At 33.5% G+C, this 15,793-nt stretch overlaps 5 protein-coding genes across 13 annotated transcripts in view; 2 read left to right on the top strand and 3 right to left on the bottom strand.

Moving 5' to 3' along the window:
- Nucleotides 1-40: 40 nt before the first annotated feature.
- Nucleotides 41-7,802, top strand: Cep164 (centrosomal protein 164). 4 transcript variants are annotated; one of them, XM_066286099.1, is made up of 16 exons: nt 41-257; nt 543-654; nt 3,067-3,299; nt 3,349-3,707; nt 3,759-3,952; nt 3,995-4,035; nt 4,084-4,328; nt 4,387-4,563; nt 4,615-4,797; nt 4,849-5,027; nt 5,178-5,306; nt 5,361-5,570; nt 5,627-5,794; nt 5,845-6,413; nt 6,464-6,630; nt 6,950-7,802. In XM_066286099.1, the coding sequence occupies exons 1-16, from the start codon at nt 203-205 to the stop codon at nt 7,055-7,057; spliced, it is 3,129 nt and encodes a 1,042-aa protein (XP_066142196.1). In that variant the 5' UTR covers nt 41-202; the 3' UTR covers nt 7,058-7,802. The 4 variants fall into 4 exon arrangements, with proteins under 4 accessions (XP_066142196.1, XP_066142179.1, XP_066142188.1 ...); XM_066286082.1 differs by having other exon boundaries at nt 3,759-4,035; XM_066286091.1 differs by having other exon boundaries at nt 3,759-4,035; nt 5,881-6,413.
- Nucleotides 828-2,498, bottom strand: Pus1 (Pseudouridine synthase 1). Its single transcript, XM_066286192.1, has 3 exons — nt 1,306-2,498; nt 1,085-1,257; nt 828-1,032 (listed from the first exon to the last, which is right to left on the bottom strand). The coding sequence occupies exons 1-3, from the start codon at nt 2,297-2,299 to the stop codon at nt 859-861; spliced, it is 1,341 nt and encodes a 446-aa protein (XP_066142289.1). The 5' UTR covers nt 2,300-2,498; the 3' UTR covers nt 828-858.
- A 376-nt stretch (nt 7,803-8,178) lies between the features above and the next one.
- Nucleotides 8,179-9,138, bottom strand: LOC136341336 (small ribosomal subunit protein eS19-like). Of its 2 annotated transcripts, none has more exons than XM_066286217.1 (4): nt 9,046-9,138; nt 8,731-8,805; nt 8,398-8,651; nt 8,179-8,344 (listed from the first exon to the last, which is right to left on the bottom strand). In XM_066286217.1, the coding sequence occupies exons 2-4, from the start codon at nt 8,799-8,801 to the stop codon at nt 8,205-8,207; spliced, it is 465 nt and encodes a 154-aa protein (XP_066142314.1). In that variant the 5' UTR covers nt 8,802-8,805; nt 9,046-9,138; the 3' UTR covers nt 8,179-8,204. The 2 variants fall into 2 exon arrangements, with proteins under 2 accessions (XP_066142314.1, XP_066142321.1); XM_066286224.1 differs by having other exon boundaries at nt 8,997-9,138.
- A 272-nt stretch (nt 9,139-9,410) lies between these two features.
- On the top strand, nt 9,411-13,015 carry Naa20A (N-alpha-acetyltransferase 20 A). Its single transcript, XM_066286205.1, has 5 exons — nt 9,411-9,625; nt 11,330-11,445; nt 11,547-11,676; nt 11,738-11,874; nt 11,929-13,015. Exons 1-5 carry the CDS (start codon nt 9,573-9,575, stop codon nt 12,012-12,014), a joined length of 522 nt encoding a protein of 173 aa, XP_066142302.1. The 5' UTR covers nt 9,411-9,572; the 3' UTR covers nt 12,015-13,015.
- A 47-nt stretch (nt 13,016-13,062) lies between these two features.
- Fas2 (fasciclin 2) overlaps nt 13,063-15,793 on the bottom strand; it is a 101,488-nt gene continuing 98,757 nt past the window's right edge. For all 5 annotated transcript variants that reach the window (XM_066286117.1, XM_066286106.1, XM_066286127.1 and 2 more), the window contains one exon: nt 13,063-14,011. In XM_066286117.1, the coding sequence (XP_066142214.1) occupies nt 13,897-14,011 (115 nt within the window). In that variant the 3' untranslated portion in view covers nt 13,063-13,896. The remainder of the gene's footprint in view (nt 14,012-15,793) is intronic.

A 15,793-nucleotide genomic window follows, 5' to 3' on the forward strand; every position in this document is an offset into this window, starting at 1 on the left:
TACATAAACTCTGAATTCATATTATCTGTCAATTGTCAGTGTCAACATCCAACGATTTTCGATCGATGCTTAAATATTCTCTAATTTTAAATTCAAAAGAATGGGTTTTTTGGATTTTTTTAAGAGCTCTAAACGAGAAAAACCCAATAAAATGATTAAAAATATTTTTCCGAGTAAATAGAGACAATAGACCAAGACAATCATGTCTACAGTGTGCGAAGAAGTGTTTGATGAAACCAGCCACCCTTCGGTACAAGGTAGGGAACAGTTTGTTTACATATTGTTTGTAGCCCCAATATTATTGTAATTTCAATTATTTTGGAGGATTAGAGAAAATTGAAGTGTCGTTGTCTGGTCTTTTGATATCCATAAAAATGTGTTAATATTTGAAAGAGTAGTTCCTCAATTGATTAATGTGAATAAAGTTAATTCAATGAGAAACTATGAAATACAAAGATCCTTTGGCTTTGTTAATTCCTTTCCTTAAAATATCATTATTTACTATCTTTTTTTTTAATACATATTAGTTTTTAATCTTATAGAAATAAAAGATTATGCAGTCAAGATCGGGATTGATCCAGATTCTGAACCTCAACTACTTCCACTAGCTACTGAAGGACTTATGAAAGCTTTGCCTGCTGGATGGAAACCATGGTAGGTACCTACTTCATATTTCAAATCATTTTGAGAAAGAGACAAACATTTTACTATGAAAGATGACTTATTTAATTTGTAATAGTCCTAAGGTTTTACTGCAACAAGTGGTTGAAGGATTTTTTTTCAAATAGCACAAAGGATTTATCTTATAAAAAATCTAAAACAACAAATATTTCTAAATGTCTATTAAACAAAATACAATTACAGTTTATTTTCGATGTGCTCATTTGTATCTGGTGCAGCCTGTGCAGATTCATTGTGAGAATTATCTTGTTCCTCCCCATCATCATCCCCAGCAGTCTCATCATCACTTTCATCTTTTTCATCTGTTTTATCATAAGAATGCCTAGCAAGTTTATTTTGAATCCACCACATCTTTAAACATAATATTCAGAAATTCAATAAGCTTATATTATGAAATTCATACCATAGCCTCTTCATTTATTTCTGTATTCAAAATTGTAGGTAAAATATGCTTTTCCTTAAATTCTTTTACATCATTTTCAACCTCTTCCCATATGAGTTTTTCATGCATTCCATCTTCACCATAACGATAGTTGTACCTTTCATAATGCACATAATCCAAAAACAATCCCAAACCTGAAGAAAAATCCTTAAGTCTGTACATACTGACTCAATAACAATTACCTGGAGCCCTCGGCACATTGACAGTTTCATAAGTAAATGCTTTAATTATTGTATTCTGTGTAGTCATACCTCTGACAACAGCTAAAACTAATCCTACCATTTTTCTGATTTGATGCATCATGAAGCTTTGTCCATACACTTTTAATGCACAAAATTCCACATTATCTTTCACAAATGGAGGTTCACATTCAAAAGATTTAATGAATCTTTTTGCACTTGGATCATTTGGCTTCTTTTTCACAGTGAAATTGTGAAAATTTTTAGTCCCAACATATAATTGCAATATCTCATTGATTTCTTTTAGAGTTTCTTCCTTTATCCTGAAAGCTTTTTGTGGTTTCTCAGTGTCTGCAAAAGCAATTGTAGGTAGAACATATATGTATGTCCGAAAATCACATTGGCTTTTAGAATTAAAACCTTTGGTGACTCTTTTAGCAGCAAACAGCCTGATTTTTTCAGGGAGCTTTTCATTCACTTTACTAATATCAAAATTCTCTCCAAGTTTCATGGAAACTACTTGCCGTGCTGCACTTACTCCTTTGTCAGTCCGGGCAGCCCTCTGAAATTGCATATTTTGCACCACATCATAACACTCTTTATTGATGAATTCCGCGTCAAATAAAGCTTTAAATAGGTCTTCTTCTATGGTTTGAGTACCACGATTTCTTTGCATTCCCCAATAGCCCACACCTGAATATCCCATGAGCACAGCAAATTTACGCCTTTTGATTTTCTCTGTTTTGTCATCAGTTTTATTTATGTCTTCTTTGTTGTTTTCCTCAATTTTAGGTACTTTTGGTCCTAGACCAACCCCTTTGTCTGTTCTCCTATCTTCCCATTGGCGTTTCTTTGATTTCCCATTGTATTTAAGTTTTTTGTTTATTGAAATATTACTCATTTTATCTTCTGAATTGGAAAATAAGTTTTTCAGGAAAATTCTACAGGGTAGTAATGTTGTATGGTGTTTTATGACATTGTTCCCAAGAAACCTCATTAGATTTGCATTTAAAGGATGTTTTTATTTTATATTTTCAACTGATTTTAATTGAGTTTGTTGTATGATATTCTTTAAATGTAAAACTATTTGAAATGTGTATTTTTCTCTAGAAATTTAAAGAAAATTTTAGAAAATACGGAATTGTTTCCGTGGTTGTTTGTTTTCTTAACGTGCTACAGAAAGTGAGGTTAGAAATTCTTATTGATTTGTTGAGAGATGTCAAATGGTGACATTAATTTTTATTTTATCTTTATTGCACATACATAGTTATAGGGAGAATGTTGGAGTTGTTCCGTTGGCTTAAAAAAAGTTTTTGTTTGTGTATTGATTTGTTTGAATTGATTAATTATCATTATTAATTATCAGGGATGGTTTAAAATTAAAATAACAATTATTATAGTGTTAGTATTTTCACGATTTTTGAGAAAAATAGTATAGATGATTGCTTTCAAGACAAAAAATGACCGCATGTTGCTGTCGGTCTTTCTCTGATGCATTACGACATGCGTAGGCGAATAAGGATAAATATAACAACCGGTCATATTTTACCTAATATACTGGAGAAGCAGGCAACTTAATATCCATTAAACACTATTTTTGAACTTTTATTTCGGATTACTCACGGTGTCCAAAGAAAAATATCATTTACCTTAAAAATGGGATCTTTATTTCTATTGTTCTTTTAAATACTCCTATTTATTCTTGAATAACAATAAATTAAAGCATATTTCTTATTTTACTTAATAACCCCCTCTTCGCTGTAGCTACGATGAGAAATCGAAATCATATTACTACTACAACTTAACAACCAAGAAAACTCAATGGGAACACCCTCTGGACGACGTATATCGTAGTTTGGTCAAAAAAGCTCGAGCTGAAAGTCAGTCTTTGTCGTTAAATGAACCTACCGAAGATGCGACTTACGCAAAAGAAGATGAACTTAAGAGCTTTGAGGAGTCTCTGGCTGATGTTCAGAAATTACAACCTCTTTCTTTAGGTAATCTTTATATTGCTTTATTCAGGGAGTATTTAAAGGCGATTTTTAGTTTCTAGAAAACGAGACATACGTCTATCGCCCCTAAAACTGAGTCCCGCCCATAGCCCTCGACATGAATCTAAACTACTTAAACAACGCTCAGAAGATATTTTAGTTGGTAGCAACAAATTTTTACACAAATTCAGTAGCTTTGATGAGGAGAACAAGGAGGTGGGAGTGTTTGATAAACATCCAAAAGTGTTGGAAAGAATGGAACTCAAAGTAACAGGGGGAGGCTCCATGTTTTTGAAATCAAATACCAAGAAAGGTGAACCTATTCCTAGTCCTGCTCAAAGAAGTGAAGGGCTGGACGCGCCTAAGAGTATCTTGAGGGCTATTGAACATTCAAAGAGCATGGATTTTGACAAGGTATTTAGATACCTGTTTAAAATATTTCAGTAAGGCTTATTATCTTTAAAGGTATCCCTAGCTGACCGATCTGATAAGGATGATGATGACAAGAAAAGTGTACGTTTTAATTTGGAAAATATGACCGACGTAGGTATTACTTTTTCGGACAAGAGCTCGAGCGAAGAGGAGATTATTAATAGTGACAAGCAACCTAAAGACGAGGTGGTTGGAATGTCAAAAAACCGCTTTTCTGTGTCTCCAGTTCCAGAAAAGTCGGGAGGTACTTTGAGACTGATAAAAGTGCCTCCTGACTTTGTTACACCCAAATTAACAATCAACTATCCAGGTGATTTAATCGTTTTTGTATAGAAATTTGTTTACACATAATGATTAGGTTCGGAGTCGGACGAGGACACAAAAAGCCTGGAAAAACTAGAACTTAAGAAGGTGGGAAATATGTTTCACAGTGATAGTGATTCTAGTCCCGATGAAAGGGTGAAATCCTATTTTGAGGCCAGAGCTGATAAGAAAGTGGCCCAATTTAAGCAGAAACTGTGGGAGGAGAAAAATGGGGAGTTGGTTAATTTTAAGCTAAAGCTGGAGGAGTCTCATAAACATGAGTTGGACACGATTTTGGAGGTTAAAATTGTTTTTTTTCTCCCTACGTTTAATTACAGTAAATAATTTGGTTTTGCAGGAAGAAAAACTTAAGCATGAACAAATTATAAAGACTGAAGTAGATAGTCTTAAAAGCCAGTTGGACGCCAGGACCAAAGAAGAAAGACTGAATTTTGATAGGCGAATTAAGGAATTAGCGGAAGAAGTGGATGGTAAACTAAAAGGGGAACAAGAGAGGATTAAGCAACATTATGAGGTACTTTTATATATGTATAATATTGAGTTGCATTTGATAAAGGTTTTGCAGTTTAAGAAGGAGGAGTTGGAGAAGTATTATGAAGATAAATTGGTGGAAATTGAGAAGGAATTGGCTGAACGTGTGGAAAAGCAAAAAGACGATTTTATTTTAAACCATAACGCCGAAATAGAACAACTACGTCAGAACCATTCGATTTTAATTGAAGAGTTAAAACGGGAGTTTTTAGTTGAGGTTGGGACATTTTTTCAAGAAGGAAAAATAACGTAATAGCCATTTAAATAGGAGCAGATTCTGAAGCAGGACCACCAGGCTGAAATGACAGAAATGAGAAATTTATTTCTGAAGGAGGGAGAATCTTTAAAAAGCAAGAATTCCGGAGATGACAGGCAGTTTGAAAAAATTCGGTGCGAAAAGCGGCTTTTGGAGGATAAATATCGATGTTTGAAGGAGAAATATCTAAGGTAAGCCATTTTTTTAATATTAGTCATAGTATGCGCTTAAAAGGATATACTGGATATTCATATTTATATACAAGGACTAGAAATTCTTAAAATCACGCCATTGTTATCAATTTGGTTTCCTGTTTTCAAATTTCGCAACAATTGTTACAGGTTGAAAACCGAAGTGAAACTGTCGCTCGACAAGCGAAACCGTCGAAAGGAGCAAAATAGCACCAACAACACTACTACCAATACTACAGGCTCTGAAACTGAGCAGAGCCATTCAAACAATAAAGAAAGGTACCCCTTAAAACCTCCGTATGAAAGTCACTTAAAACATTTCTGCTTCTTCAGAACACCTTTAAACTCACCTTCGAAGAAAATTTTGCTCGATAAACCACCGACACCGTCAAACAACATCAAAACTGACGCCAAAATATTTAAAGTGCAGGAGTTGGACACATCAGTGAGTGACAACTGCTATCAGAGCGATGAGAAAGCCAATCAAAATGACTCGTCTGATAGCACTAATCCTGCAAAAGGAAAAAAAAAGTTGTTTTCCAGGTGAGATTTTGCAATTACAGGTTCTTGTTATCGAATACTAATACATTTGAGGCTAGGCTTAAGAGTTCCTCTACAGTGAAAACCAACAACTTGAGTTCTAAATCTAGAAGGAATCATCAAAGGTCTTGTTCCCCTGTAGAAAATTTGAGGAAGCAATTGCAGAAACTTGAAGACTTGGAAGATCAGTTTCCTCAGAATTCTCAGAGTGACACCTATCATTTGAGGTATTTGTTTAGAGTGTTAGCAACGTAGGTTGCTAACAAATTTCTTGCAGATACCCGTTTTCTGATGGTCAAAAATTCGAGGGTAGCTCAGAATTGGAGTTCTTCCGGCACAGAATCCACTTGGAGCGTGACTCAATTAAGCGAGCAAAAGAGAGCTTGAGGAGCCAGAAAGCACTCTTTCAGCAGCGCCAAAAGGAGCTGAAGCTGAAGCACGGATCAATGGCCAGGCACACCTTGCAGCAACTTTGTCAGGAAGAAAAAGAACTGACAGATATGGAGGTTAACCTGCACCGCACTCGAAGTCTTCTTGGCGAAAAGGTGATTAGGCTTCGCCATTTGGAACAATCCCTGCATAGGGCCAACGTTCAAAACGACCAAAGCAAATTGGACGATGCAACTTTGAGCGATATTTCGTCCCACAGTGCCAGCTCGGGCATCAGTTCTACTGAATTTCTTGCAGCAGAGATTGCCATTAATAACCACCACCCTAAGGCGATTTCCAAGTCGGAGTTCCAGGAGCCTTCAGAGATTATCCAGAGCTTGGAAAATTTGAATTCAGAGATCAGGGAAATTTGGGATGTTTTGAGAACGCAGCAGCAGCAGACGAGCATTGCTCAAGGTATAAGAAGAACTTTAGTTGTGTTTATTTTATTACATTTATTTGTTTAGTGATTCCTCCGCTAGTGTACCCAGATCTTGGTTGGCCAGTTTTAGCCGGATCAGCGAATGTACCAGCTCCTCCTTCTATTCCTACTTTAGCGGACAGATTGCATAATTATAGACAACATGTTGCTTTGGCAAATGCTCAAAGTACGGTTGTTACTCATGCCTCGCAGGTAAAATAAAAAATCCTCCTCCTTTGGACTGTTCTTTCCAAATGTCTGTTTCAACCTTAATGGGCCTTTTGAGCCCTTCTTTCATTGTAAAATTTTTACATTTCCATAAATGGTCCCCATGGAAGTTAATTCTGAAATACGTGTTTTGGCTTACCATTCTTAAACTCGTTGCTGTTCTGGTGATTTACGATTAATTAAATTTTGAAATATGCAACCAAAATGCGACAAAATTATTTCTAAACGGCAATTTTTCGATTTACGTCTCTGCGACTTTTCAATTTTTAATTGTCGCAGTCTACGGTTTTTCTTTATTTTTTAGGGTGCGACAACAACCCTAATAGAAAGAACTCGGAATTTGAGGCATTGGCTTAGACAAAATGGCAACGAAGCCTGCACGGAAGCTAACCCTACACAAACCAACCTTTAGAGGCCCATTTATTAATCTATTGTTGCCTTAAGGCTTTAAGGTTGAAATTTTATCTTAATTCAGCTTCAAACTTCATAATTAAGGAGTATTTAATGAATTAACGACTTTAGAGCTGTTTACCTACGCATTTAGAGTGTTTCTCTCGATTTCGAACCTTTATCTCAATATTTGTAGAGAATAAGCCCCCACTGCTTAATGCTCGTACTAAACTATATTATTATTGTAGTGCCCCTTAAGTGTTACAAGACGTTAATTCTCTCTCCATCTAGATATTTAGGTTAATTCCCCGACTGAGTATGTATTGTGATAGATAGAATCTCTAATTTCTATTAAAAATCTTTTCATATACTTAGGTATATTACTATATGGATCTTTCATGCAGGGTGAATTTATCGCAACAGTTTGGTGTTTTGGGGTGAAAGAAAACAATAAAACAGGCCATACTCCACAAGAAACTTATAGGTTTCGCTCCTTAAAATCATCTTGTATGAGTTATATTGTTGTAATATTTAATAAACTAAACTTGTATTTTGTCTTAGAGCGTGGAAAATGACTGCACCGAGATAATATACTCTTCTATTACAGTTAGTATTTCAAAATTTTATTGAAGCACTTTAAAATTAACTTAATGTTAATTTGATAATATTCTCAGAAGAGACTGTTTTCTAATAGTTATTGCCATTTTACTGGCACACCACTGTAAATTATATACAAAAATATATTGTGCCAACAGTGAATATTATAATTAATGTCTAAATCTAAACTCTGAGGCTATATTATTTAAGAGGAACTATGAGCTGCAAAAGTTATCTTCCAGACTGAAATTTAGAATAGACTATCAATGCCTGTTGTATTAATGTTTAGATGCTTCTGTTAGAGGTTTTGATTTTTGGTCTTTGTTTTGTTAAGTGTTTTTAACTGTGATTTTCATTGTACAATATATTATGTTTGTTATGCACATGTGTTTATAGCTTCAAGATGGCCATTTTAAGCTATTTATTGTGCACAGGATCTCAATCTGTTTATTCTGTGATTATAATACTTTAAGAAGCACTATTTTTGTTTTATTGCTATCATTTTAAGAATTATCCAAGGAATATTGATAAAAAAAACACAACAACTTCAATTTACTTTATATTAACACTTATTACAATGTCAAAACTGCACTGGCTTTAAGAGCCCTTTTTTCCTTAGCTTTCACCTGTGCCGCAATACGATCCACATCCCTCCTTCCTTGTTGCGTAAGCTTTCTTCCTCCATCAGCAGATTTTTCAATCAATTTAAGTCCTATTAAATCAAACACTATTAAAAAAACACAACCAAAACTATGAGAGCATTACCTTCCAGACTTTGCAAAGATTTGCGAGCAATGCTGCCAGCAGATCTGCAGAAATGAGAAGGTTTGGTTCCATTACGTTTTCGACTACCAAAGATTTTGGTTATGGAACCCACTCCGATGGGGTTCCTAATGTAGATGTGTCTGATCACAGCAGCACATCTAACATAAAACCAGTCAGGGTCATATGGGGCCAATTCTTTTGCCCTTGAAGTTTTAACTAGATCAATCCATTCTGGTACCCTTAGCTTGCCAGTTCTGGAAAGAAACTTGGTATTGTTGAGTTACAGATTTAGCTAAATGTGGATGTTTATGTATGAGGTTAGGTGGTACTTACTTCTTTAAGAATTGAGAAAAGGCTTTAACGAATTTGTGCTGATCAACGTCTTTCAGCGTTACGGAGGGCATTTTTCTGAAAATAATACGGGGTAACATTTTAAATTTGTTAAAAAACTTGATTGAAACTCGAAGACCATGTTGCATGGCATGCTGCTGGCGACTAACAAATACTGACGTATTTTGTTAATTATAAAGAGTACTTTATGTGATATTTGTGTTAAATGAACTGGGGATGGAGAGCTTAAATCGTAAACTTAAGATTACCTTTAATTTCTTCTAATATAAGTAAAAATTTGAGGAAAATAATGCTAACCTGTCTTTCGAAGCAGACTCGCATGGAAAAGAAAATGGCGGCTTCGGGATAGTCAAAAGTTAATACTAGACACCGTTAGAGGGCAGCACTTTTGTACTCAAATTACCTTTTCAATAGTTTGATGTGCTCTAGTTTGCTAAAAAAAAATTTCTTTTGGTAATTTTATTGAAGTACTGCTTGTTTTATATAAAATGAGCTTTTACATTTAGGAAATTAAGGGTTCATTTTAATTTTTCTCCTCCAATATCTACTCTTTCTGTATATGTCTACATAACATTATTAATGTACACAACCCCGATAAGCCTTTGAAAACACCAATGTCGGGTCTAAGTGTAAGTGCCGAACATTTGAAAAGTGAGGTTATCTATTATGTGTGTTTGTGTATTCGTCCATTAGACTTTTGTACGACTTACTTTTTTACTTTTAATTATTAATTAATTATACAAAGTTCGCTGTTCATATAGTATTTTAATTATTGGTTTTTACTTTTGTCTAATCAATAAAAATATTACCATTCTTCTGTTAAAATGACCACTCTTCGGCCTTTTACTTGCGATGACATGTACAAGTTCAATAATGTGTAAGTACTAGGTTTTTTGTTATATTTTTTTCATTTATTTCATGTATTTTGAAGTACAATTAATTCTTTGTCATTATACAGGGTACCTATAATTTGAACTATTCATCATCTTATAAATTTATAAATTAGAGTATCATGCTTAATCTGGATAGTATGGCTGTTTATTTTTGATCCCCAAAATTATTTAAAAATTATATATTTTAAAACCTTTTAGATATATTGTCTAGTGGTTTATCAAATTCAAAAACCTACATTTAAGAGAACATTATATGCAGAGTTTAAAATTGGTGCTTCCATTTAAGGCACACTTAGTCATTTGAGATTACGAAATACTTTAAATTGTTTCAGTTAGAAACTGAACTCACCTGATCACTAATGATCCCCAGATAAAAGCCAAAAGTTTGGGCAAATAATTTTTAATCACACAAGTGTACCAATTAACCATATATCATGTAATGGAGACTGCAATGAGACTACATTTCTGTTACTTATAAGTGGACAAACAAGAAATAATTCACATTATTACCAGCCTCTCTCACAAATTTCTATCATATTTTCCTCACCAATTTACATTGGGTCTGGTTAAAGTTTCTCTTTTCTTCTTGTGGTACCTTGCACATTATGTAGATACCACCAGTTCAAGTGAAAACAAAGAGATTGCGCAAGTGGAAGAAGGACCACATAAAGTTTAATATGGTATAATATGCCTACAATAAAGTCCAATAAAGAGGATTGGGAAGTTAGTGGCTAACATAGGCAGAGTCAATTTAGCCCATGTCTCTACTTCGATGTTTGTTTTAGTATCAATTTTACTGCTCAAGCATCGATGGTAATTTAAAAAAATATCAGAACAAAAAGCAGTAATGTAAATAAATAAAAAAAAAGATTAATCCATAACTATAACTTATATTAGTAAACATTTTGAAACAGTGAGAGATCTAGTAACAGTGGACTGCCTTCTCACATGAGCTGCTGGCTTCCTAAAACATTTCTTAGACGTTTGTCAATGGTATATTACACCTTATATGTTTTTTTTCATAGTTGCACAATCCTTAAGTTTCCACTTGAATTGGCAATACCTATATAAGTCTTCTGCTTGCCCACATAATCCTCTGATATTCTCAGAATGATATCTTAACCAAAGAACTAAAAAAAGGCAAATTTGGTGTCATTCATACAAGAAGGTACATTGCCAAGCTGTACCGTCTTTGAGAGGGCCTAATTTTATGATTTCCAAAAAAGTGAGTAGATGTATGAAAGGACATAATCAATTTGATTTTAGGTCTGCAAGATCTGTTGAACTAGTGATATCAAATTTAATTTGATCAATTTTCTTATTGTAAATCTGGATTTGGTTCTGAAACATATATACATATATAACTGGTACCTACCCATCTTGTATACATCAAAAAATTATAAAGTATTCAAATAATATATGGAGACCTCTGCTTAAACAAATACTATATTAATTTCGATTTGCTTTTCAAGTTCTACTAGCCAATATGATCCATAGGCGAAAGCTGAACTTAAAAGCTTAAGTCTGTCTAGGATTTTTAAGTTCAACTGTCAAGTATATCAGAGTTAGCATATGGTTATGCATAATAGTTCATTAGTAAAACTACAGAGCTTTTAATACTCCGTTTGTGGCGTTACTGTGTCACTTGGTAATTTTATGACCAGTAAAGAATTAGTTTATTTGTTTAGAAATTTGGATCCTCTAACTGAGACCTATGGACTGCCTTTCTATATGCAATATCTTGCACATTGGCCCGAATATTTTCAAGTAGCTGAATCTCCGAGTGGTGAAATTATGGGATACAGTAAGTTTTGTTGTTATTTAAAGCACAATTGAAATAGCGTATATTGAAGTTTAAATGTTAAAGATAAATAATACTTAATGACCATTGTTTTTCCATTTGAGTTATGGGTAAAGCTGAGGGTGTAGGTGAAAATTGGCATGGTCATGTTACAGCACTCACAGTTTCCCCTGATTACAGACGATTGGGTTTAGCTGCAACGTTAATGAGTTATTTGGAGGATGTGTCCGAGAAGTAAGAGATTTTCCATAATTATTCTGAGTATTTTTTTTTAATTTTGAAAACAATTTTCCAGGAAAAGGGCTTATTTCGTTGATTTGTTTGTGAGAGTCAGTAATCAAGTTGCTATAAAAATGTACACTAATTTGGGTTATATTGTATATCGAACAGTATTGGAATATTACTCTGGGGATCCTGATGAGGATGCCTATGGTGAGATGGTAGATCATTTGGTGGAAAACTTTATTGAGTAATAATTCTTTCTAGATATGCGAAAAGCACTTTCTCGAGACGCCAATCAGAAGTCTGTAATTCCTCTAGATCTACCGGTCCGGCCTGAAGATGTTGATTGACTTTAGGGCTTATTTTTGCAACTTTTATTGACTTTTTGTACATACATTTCAACCGTTAGGGCCAGTTTTACTGATTCACTGATTCTTGAAAACGTATACAAGCTGCCCATTTATAAGCCCCTTGGACTCCTATAAGTTTAATTTTTATTTAATAAAAAAATCACTCATAGATGTATATGAGACTGATGAAGGTAACTTTTAAAATTACTAAAGACCCTATAGGATGCCCTAAAACAGCAGGGTATCATAAAGTTTAATTTTTTGCAATGGGATTACTAGCTTTTTTTACGTGCTAAAATGCTCTCTTGATCCTGTGTTAATTCCTAGCTTTTTATTGCCCTGGGATGCAGTGGCTCAAGGCTATGACATTTTATTTGAACTTTTTGTAATTTGCAGTGCTTCGTAGGAAAAATTAAAATCGTAGTTAGCATAAGTTAAATTCTCATAATTTTAAGATGGATTTTCATGTAAGATCACCTTAGCAGACACGAAAATTTATCTAGCTAAAAATACGCGCAGGGTATTTACAATAACAACTTTACTTTTCAACTTTTCTGCTTCAATTTTCTTGATTTTTTTCAAATAGAATGACGGATTTTTTTTTATAATATAGAGCGAAAGAAAATTCAATTTTTTTCCTTTTCATATAAAATAATGTCGTATTTATAATATGTCATAGCCTCGACACACTGTATGCCAGAGCAACAAAAAGCTAGGAATTAACACAGGAGCGAGAGAGAATTCTATCACGTGAAAAAATGCAGGTATTTCCATTTGAGAAAATGAAACTTATGACGTTTTACTTTTTTAGGACACCTTGTAAGATCGTGACTAATTTTGAAATTTACCTTCATTAGTCTCACATACATCCCCATAATTTATTTCTTTTTAATGAAATCACCAATAAAGGCATAGGAGTCTGAAGGGTATTAAATGGACAACCTGTATATCTTCTTTTTTTCTGACAATTATCTCTATATGAAATATAACTTTTCAGCAAGTTTTGAGTTTAATATTATTGACATCATTGGGCACAGATGTAAAACACTTATATGGACAAATATACTTTATTGAAATAATATCAAAAGCTACATACAAGTATCCATCTATAATATTATAAACATGAATGCTTTAAATAAAACAAGCAACTTCTAGAATTACGCTTTGGTACAGCTTGTAATATTACACATTATTAGATAATTAAGTACGTTTTCATTGAGATGTTGTGAGTGATGTGAGAAGTAGAAATAATACATAATAATTCGTCTGGAATGATTCAAGTTTCCGGAATTTAATTGAGACTCTTCCACTAAGTAGCACGCTTACTTAAACCTACAACATAAATACTTATTTCCTAGCAATTTCCTGCAATACTTTCATAGCAAAAGCAACAATAATATATCGCTGCCTTATGATAGAGCTCTCGTTTCTCATTAACGAAATAATTGGGTTCTGCACGTGATTAATTACGAGCGCAAGCACAATTGAGAGGTGCAAACACCTATCATCAATGCAGCTATAATAGTAGGCAGCGGTTTGGCACATAATAATTGTATAAGACATTAATTTAATAGTAAAACCCACTCCTGTCTATTCAATTTCAGACAATATCTCTTGATCTATTGGCAGAGTGCCATTACAAGTTTATTCGATCTCGTCAAAGGGGCGTCATGATAATTCATGTTTTGCTTTGTCTCCTTTAATAGAGAATTGAAAACCAAGAGAGGAGTTTAAAGAGAGCTAGATTTTTTTGGTCTTAAGCTTTTTGGAGTTAAATAATTCAAATTTAGTGCCTTTTAACTCCTACGACGTCTTTATAACACATTTGGCAAATAAAGAGCTTAATAATAAATGTTGCACTTAAATTAGTAACGAAATTGCACTACACTGCCGAATGTTTGCCGATAATTTCTCCAGGTTTGGTGTAAACTTGTCGTCCGTCGAATTCTACGCTTACTGGTTTTTCGGCTGGTTGGTTGAGAGGCTCTTTCTCTTCGCTGGAAATAAAAATGGCATAGATTTTGGTATATTTTTAATAAAAGTTGAAAGACCTTTCATTCGACACATTAAAGTATAACAAAAACATCTCAAATGGATTCTAGATATTATGAAAATGCACTCTAAAAACTGTGGAGAACAGAAATTTACACTTTTTGCGCCAAATTTTTCTGAACCAAAGGTTAAAATCTTTAGAACGATACATTTTTATGCTTCTTATCTCTAGGTAGAATAAAGAGTATGTCTTCGGATGGGGTTACCAAGAAGAGAAAGTTTCTTAGTTCTCATTTTACGAAAAAAATGTATTCTTCATGAATGCTTTTACTTGTTCCAAAATTCTTGAATCAGTTCTTACCATTTCAATTTTCTCTTTCATTACAGAGAAACACTGAAAAACAGTTCCATTTGATTAAAAAAAGTTCTTAAAAATTAATTCTTGTTTTCATAATGTAGCCATGTGTTTTGTCACGCATTATCCTATGGTTATCTGTCTTTTATGCCATCATCTTCCTCGTCATATGTGTATTATATATATATACAAATATAAGGACGCCAGGCGCCATGGATAAGTGGAACCTATTAGGACTTAGGGAGAAGTGATCAGATAAAATCGCCCTGTGCCACTGAAAGTATTATTTTTCCTCATAACTTTCTCTGAATAGCTATGATGCCAGTCTGATAATTTTAAATTAACATTAAAAGAATAAATAAAAAATAAAATAAATTTTATGGACTTGAAACTTTTTTAATTAACGAAAAGAAAAATTAAAAGAGTGAGAACTAATTCAATCATTTTGGAACAAAAAAAAAACATTTTTCTTGTAAAGGGCAAAATACCTAGCTTTCTCCTCTTGGCAACCTCATCCGGGGACATGCTTTATAAACCTACAGCAATGCTCTTTCAGGATCGAATTATTTGGATTTCGACTTTGATATTGATTTCTAATTACTTTTATATGTGAACATTTTGATTTTTTAATTTTTGTCTGTGTAGCAATTAGTTACTTCATGGACAAAAATTTTCATCTAATTTAGCTCAAGTTTCCAAATTTTAGTGTTTATGCAGAAGTAGATACCGTGAATATACAGATTGTTAATTTTAATACGAACCACCCAAAATTTCTCTTGATTAAGAGGAAAATTTTAAATAATATAAAAAAAACGTTTCTTTATATATCTAGGTGAAAGTTCAATTTGATATTAGAGGAAATTGAATCAGTCATCTTCTCACCTCCAGCTACCTTAATTTTGATATTTTAAATACCGCCACCCATCGAATGGCACACTATTGCAAACGGAATTGAAATTGCTATGCAAACTGTAACAAGGAAACTGAAATCAGTTAATGGGGTCAGGAATTAGAGAGCAAAATGTGTATTTTTATAATAGCTTATTGGGGTCAAATAATTAATTTTATGAAGTGCTCAAAGTGTGAACTGGTATTAGCGAGGCAATAACAAAGTCTGTTTTCAAATGCTTTGCGAACATTGATCAAAGTTTGCCCGGTAATACTTCTTCATTCCTAGAAAATTCTATCTTTCAATTTTTGAATAGCTTTAAGTGGAGTTTTAAACCCTTAACTTGTTAAATAATTTCATAGGAAAACGTCTAATAGACTGAGATCTGGAGATCGCGCTGGTCTTTTTAATGTACTTCTTCTGTCAATCAATTTTTTCGAAAATTGTTCATTGAGACATTCTCGAAACAGACTTTATTATTGACTCCGTAATAATGGTTCAGATTCAGGTTAAGCACTTAATACAATTAATTATTGATCTCAA

Source organism: Euwallacea fornicatus, chromosome 1 (genome assembly GCF_040115645.1).
Source record: "Euwallacea fornicatus isolate EFF26 chromosome 1, ASM4011564v1, whole genome shotgun sequence".
Classification (NCBI taxonomy): Eukaryota; Metazoa; Arthropoda; class Insecta; order Coleoptera; family Curculionidae; genus Euwallacea; species Euwallacea fornicatus.

Bases quoted from the DNA above. Each gene is read 5' to 3' on its own strand.
- Naa20A (XM_066286205.1), top strand. From the start codon at position 9,573: ATGACCACTCTTCGGCCTTTTACTTGCGATGACATGTACAAGTTCAAT. The intron at 11,677-11,737 runs GTAAGAGATTTT...ACAATTTTCCAG, and splicing joins TTGGAGGATGTGTCCGAGAA to GAAAAGGGCTTATTTCGTTG. The intron at 11,875-11,928 runs GTGAGATGGTAG...AATTCTTTCTAG, and splicing joins TCCTGATGAGGATGCCTATG to ATATGCGAAAAGCACTTTCT.
- LOC136341336 (XM_066286217.1), bottom strand. From the start codon at position 8,801: ATGCCCTCCGTAACGCTGAAAGACGTTGATCAGCACAAATTCGTTAAA. The intron at 8,652-8,730 runs GTAAGTACCACC...GTTTCTTTCCAG, and splicing joins TTTTCTCAATTCTTAAAGAA to AACTGGCAAGCTAAGGGTAC. The intron at 8,345-8,397 runs GTAATGCTCTCA...TTGATTTAATAG, and splicing joins ATCTTTGCAAAGTCTGGAAG to GACTTAAATTGATTGAAAAA.
- Pus1 (XM_066286192.1), bottom strand. From the start codon at position 2,299: ATGAGGTTTCTTGGGAACAATGTCATAAAACACCATACAACATTACTA. The intron at 1,258-1,305 runs GTAATTGTTATT...ATTTTTCTTCAG, and splicing joins CAATGTGCCGAGGGCTCCAG to GTTTGGGATTGTTTTTGGAT. The intron at 1,033-1,084 runs GTATGAATTTCA...TTATGTTTAAAG, and splicing joins AAATAAATGAAGAGGCTATG to ATGTGGTGGATTCAAAATAA.
- Cep164 (XM_066286074.1), top strand. From the start codon at position 203: ATGTCTACAGTGTGCGAAGAAGTGTTTGATGAAACCAGCCACCCTTCG. The intron at 258-542 runs GTAGGGAACAGT...TTAATCTTATAG, and splicing joins CAGCCACCCTTCGGTACAAG to AAATAAAAGATTATGCAGTC. The intron at 5,795-5,844 runs GTATTTGTTTAG...AATTTCTTGCAG, and splicing joins AGTGACACCTATCATTTGAG to ATACCCGTTTTCTGATGGTC.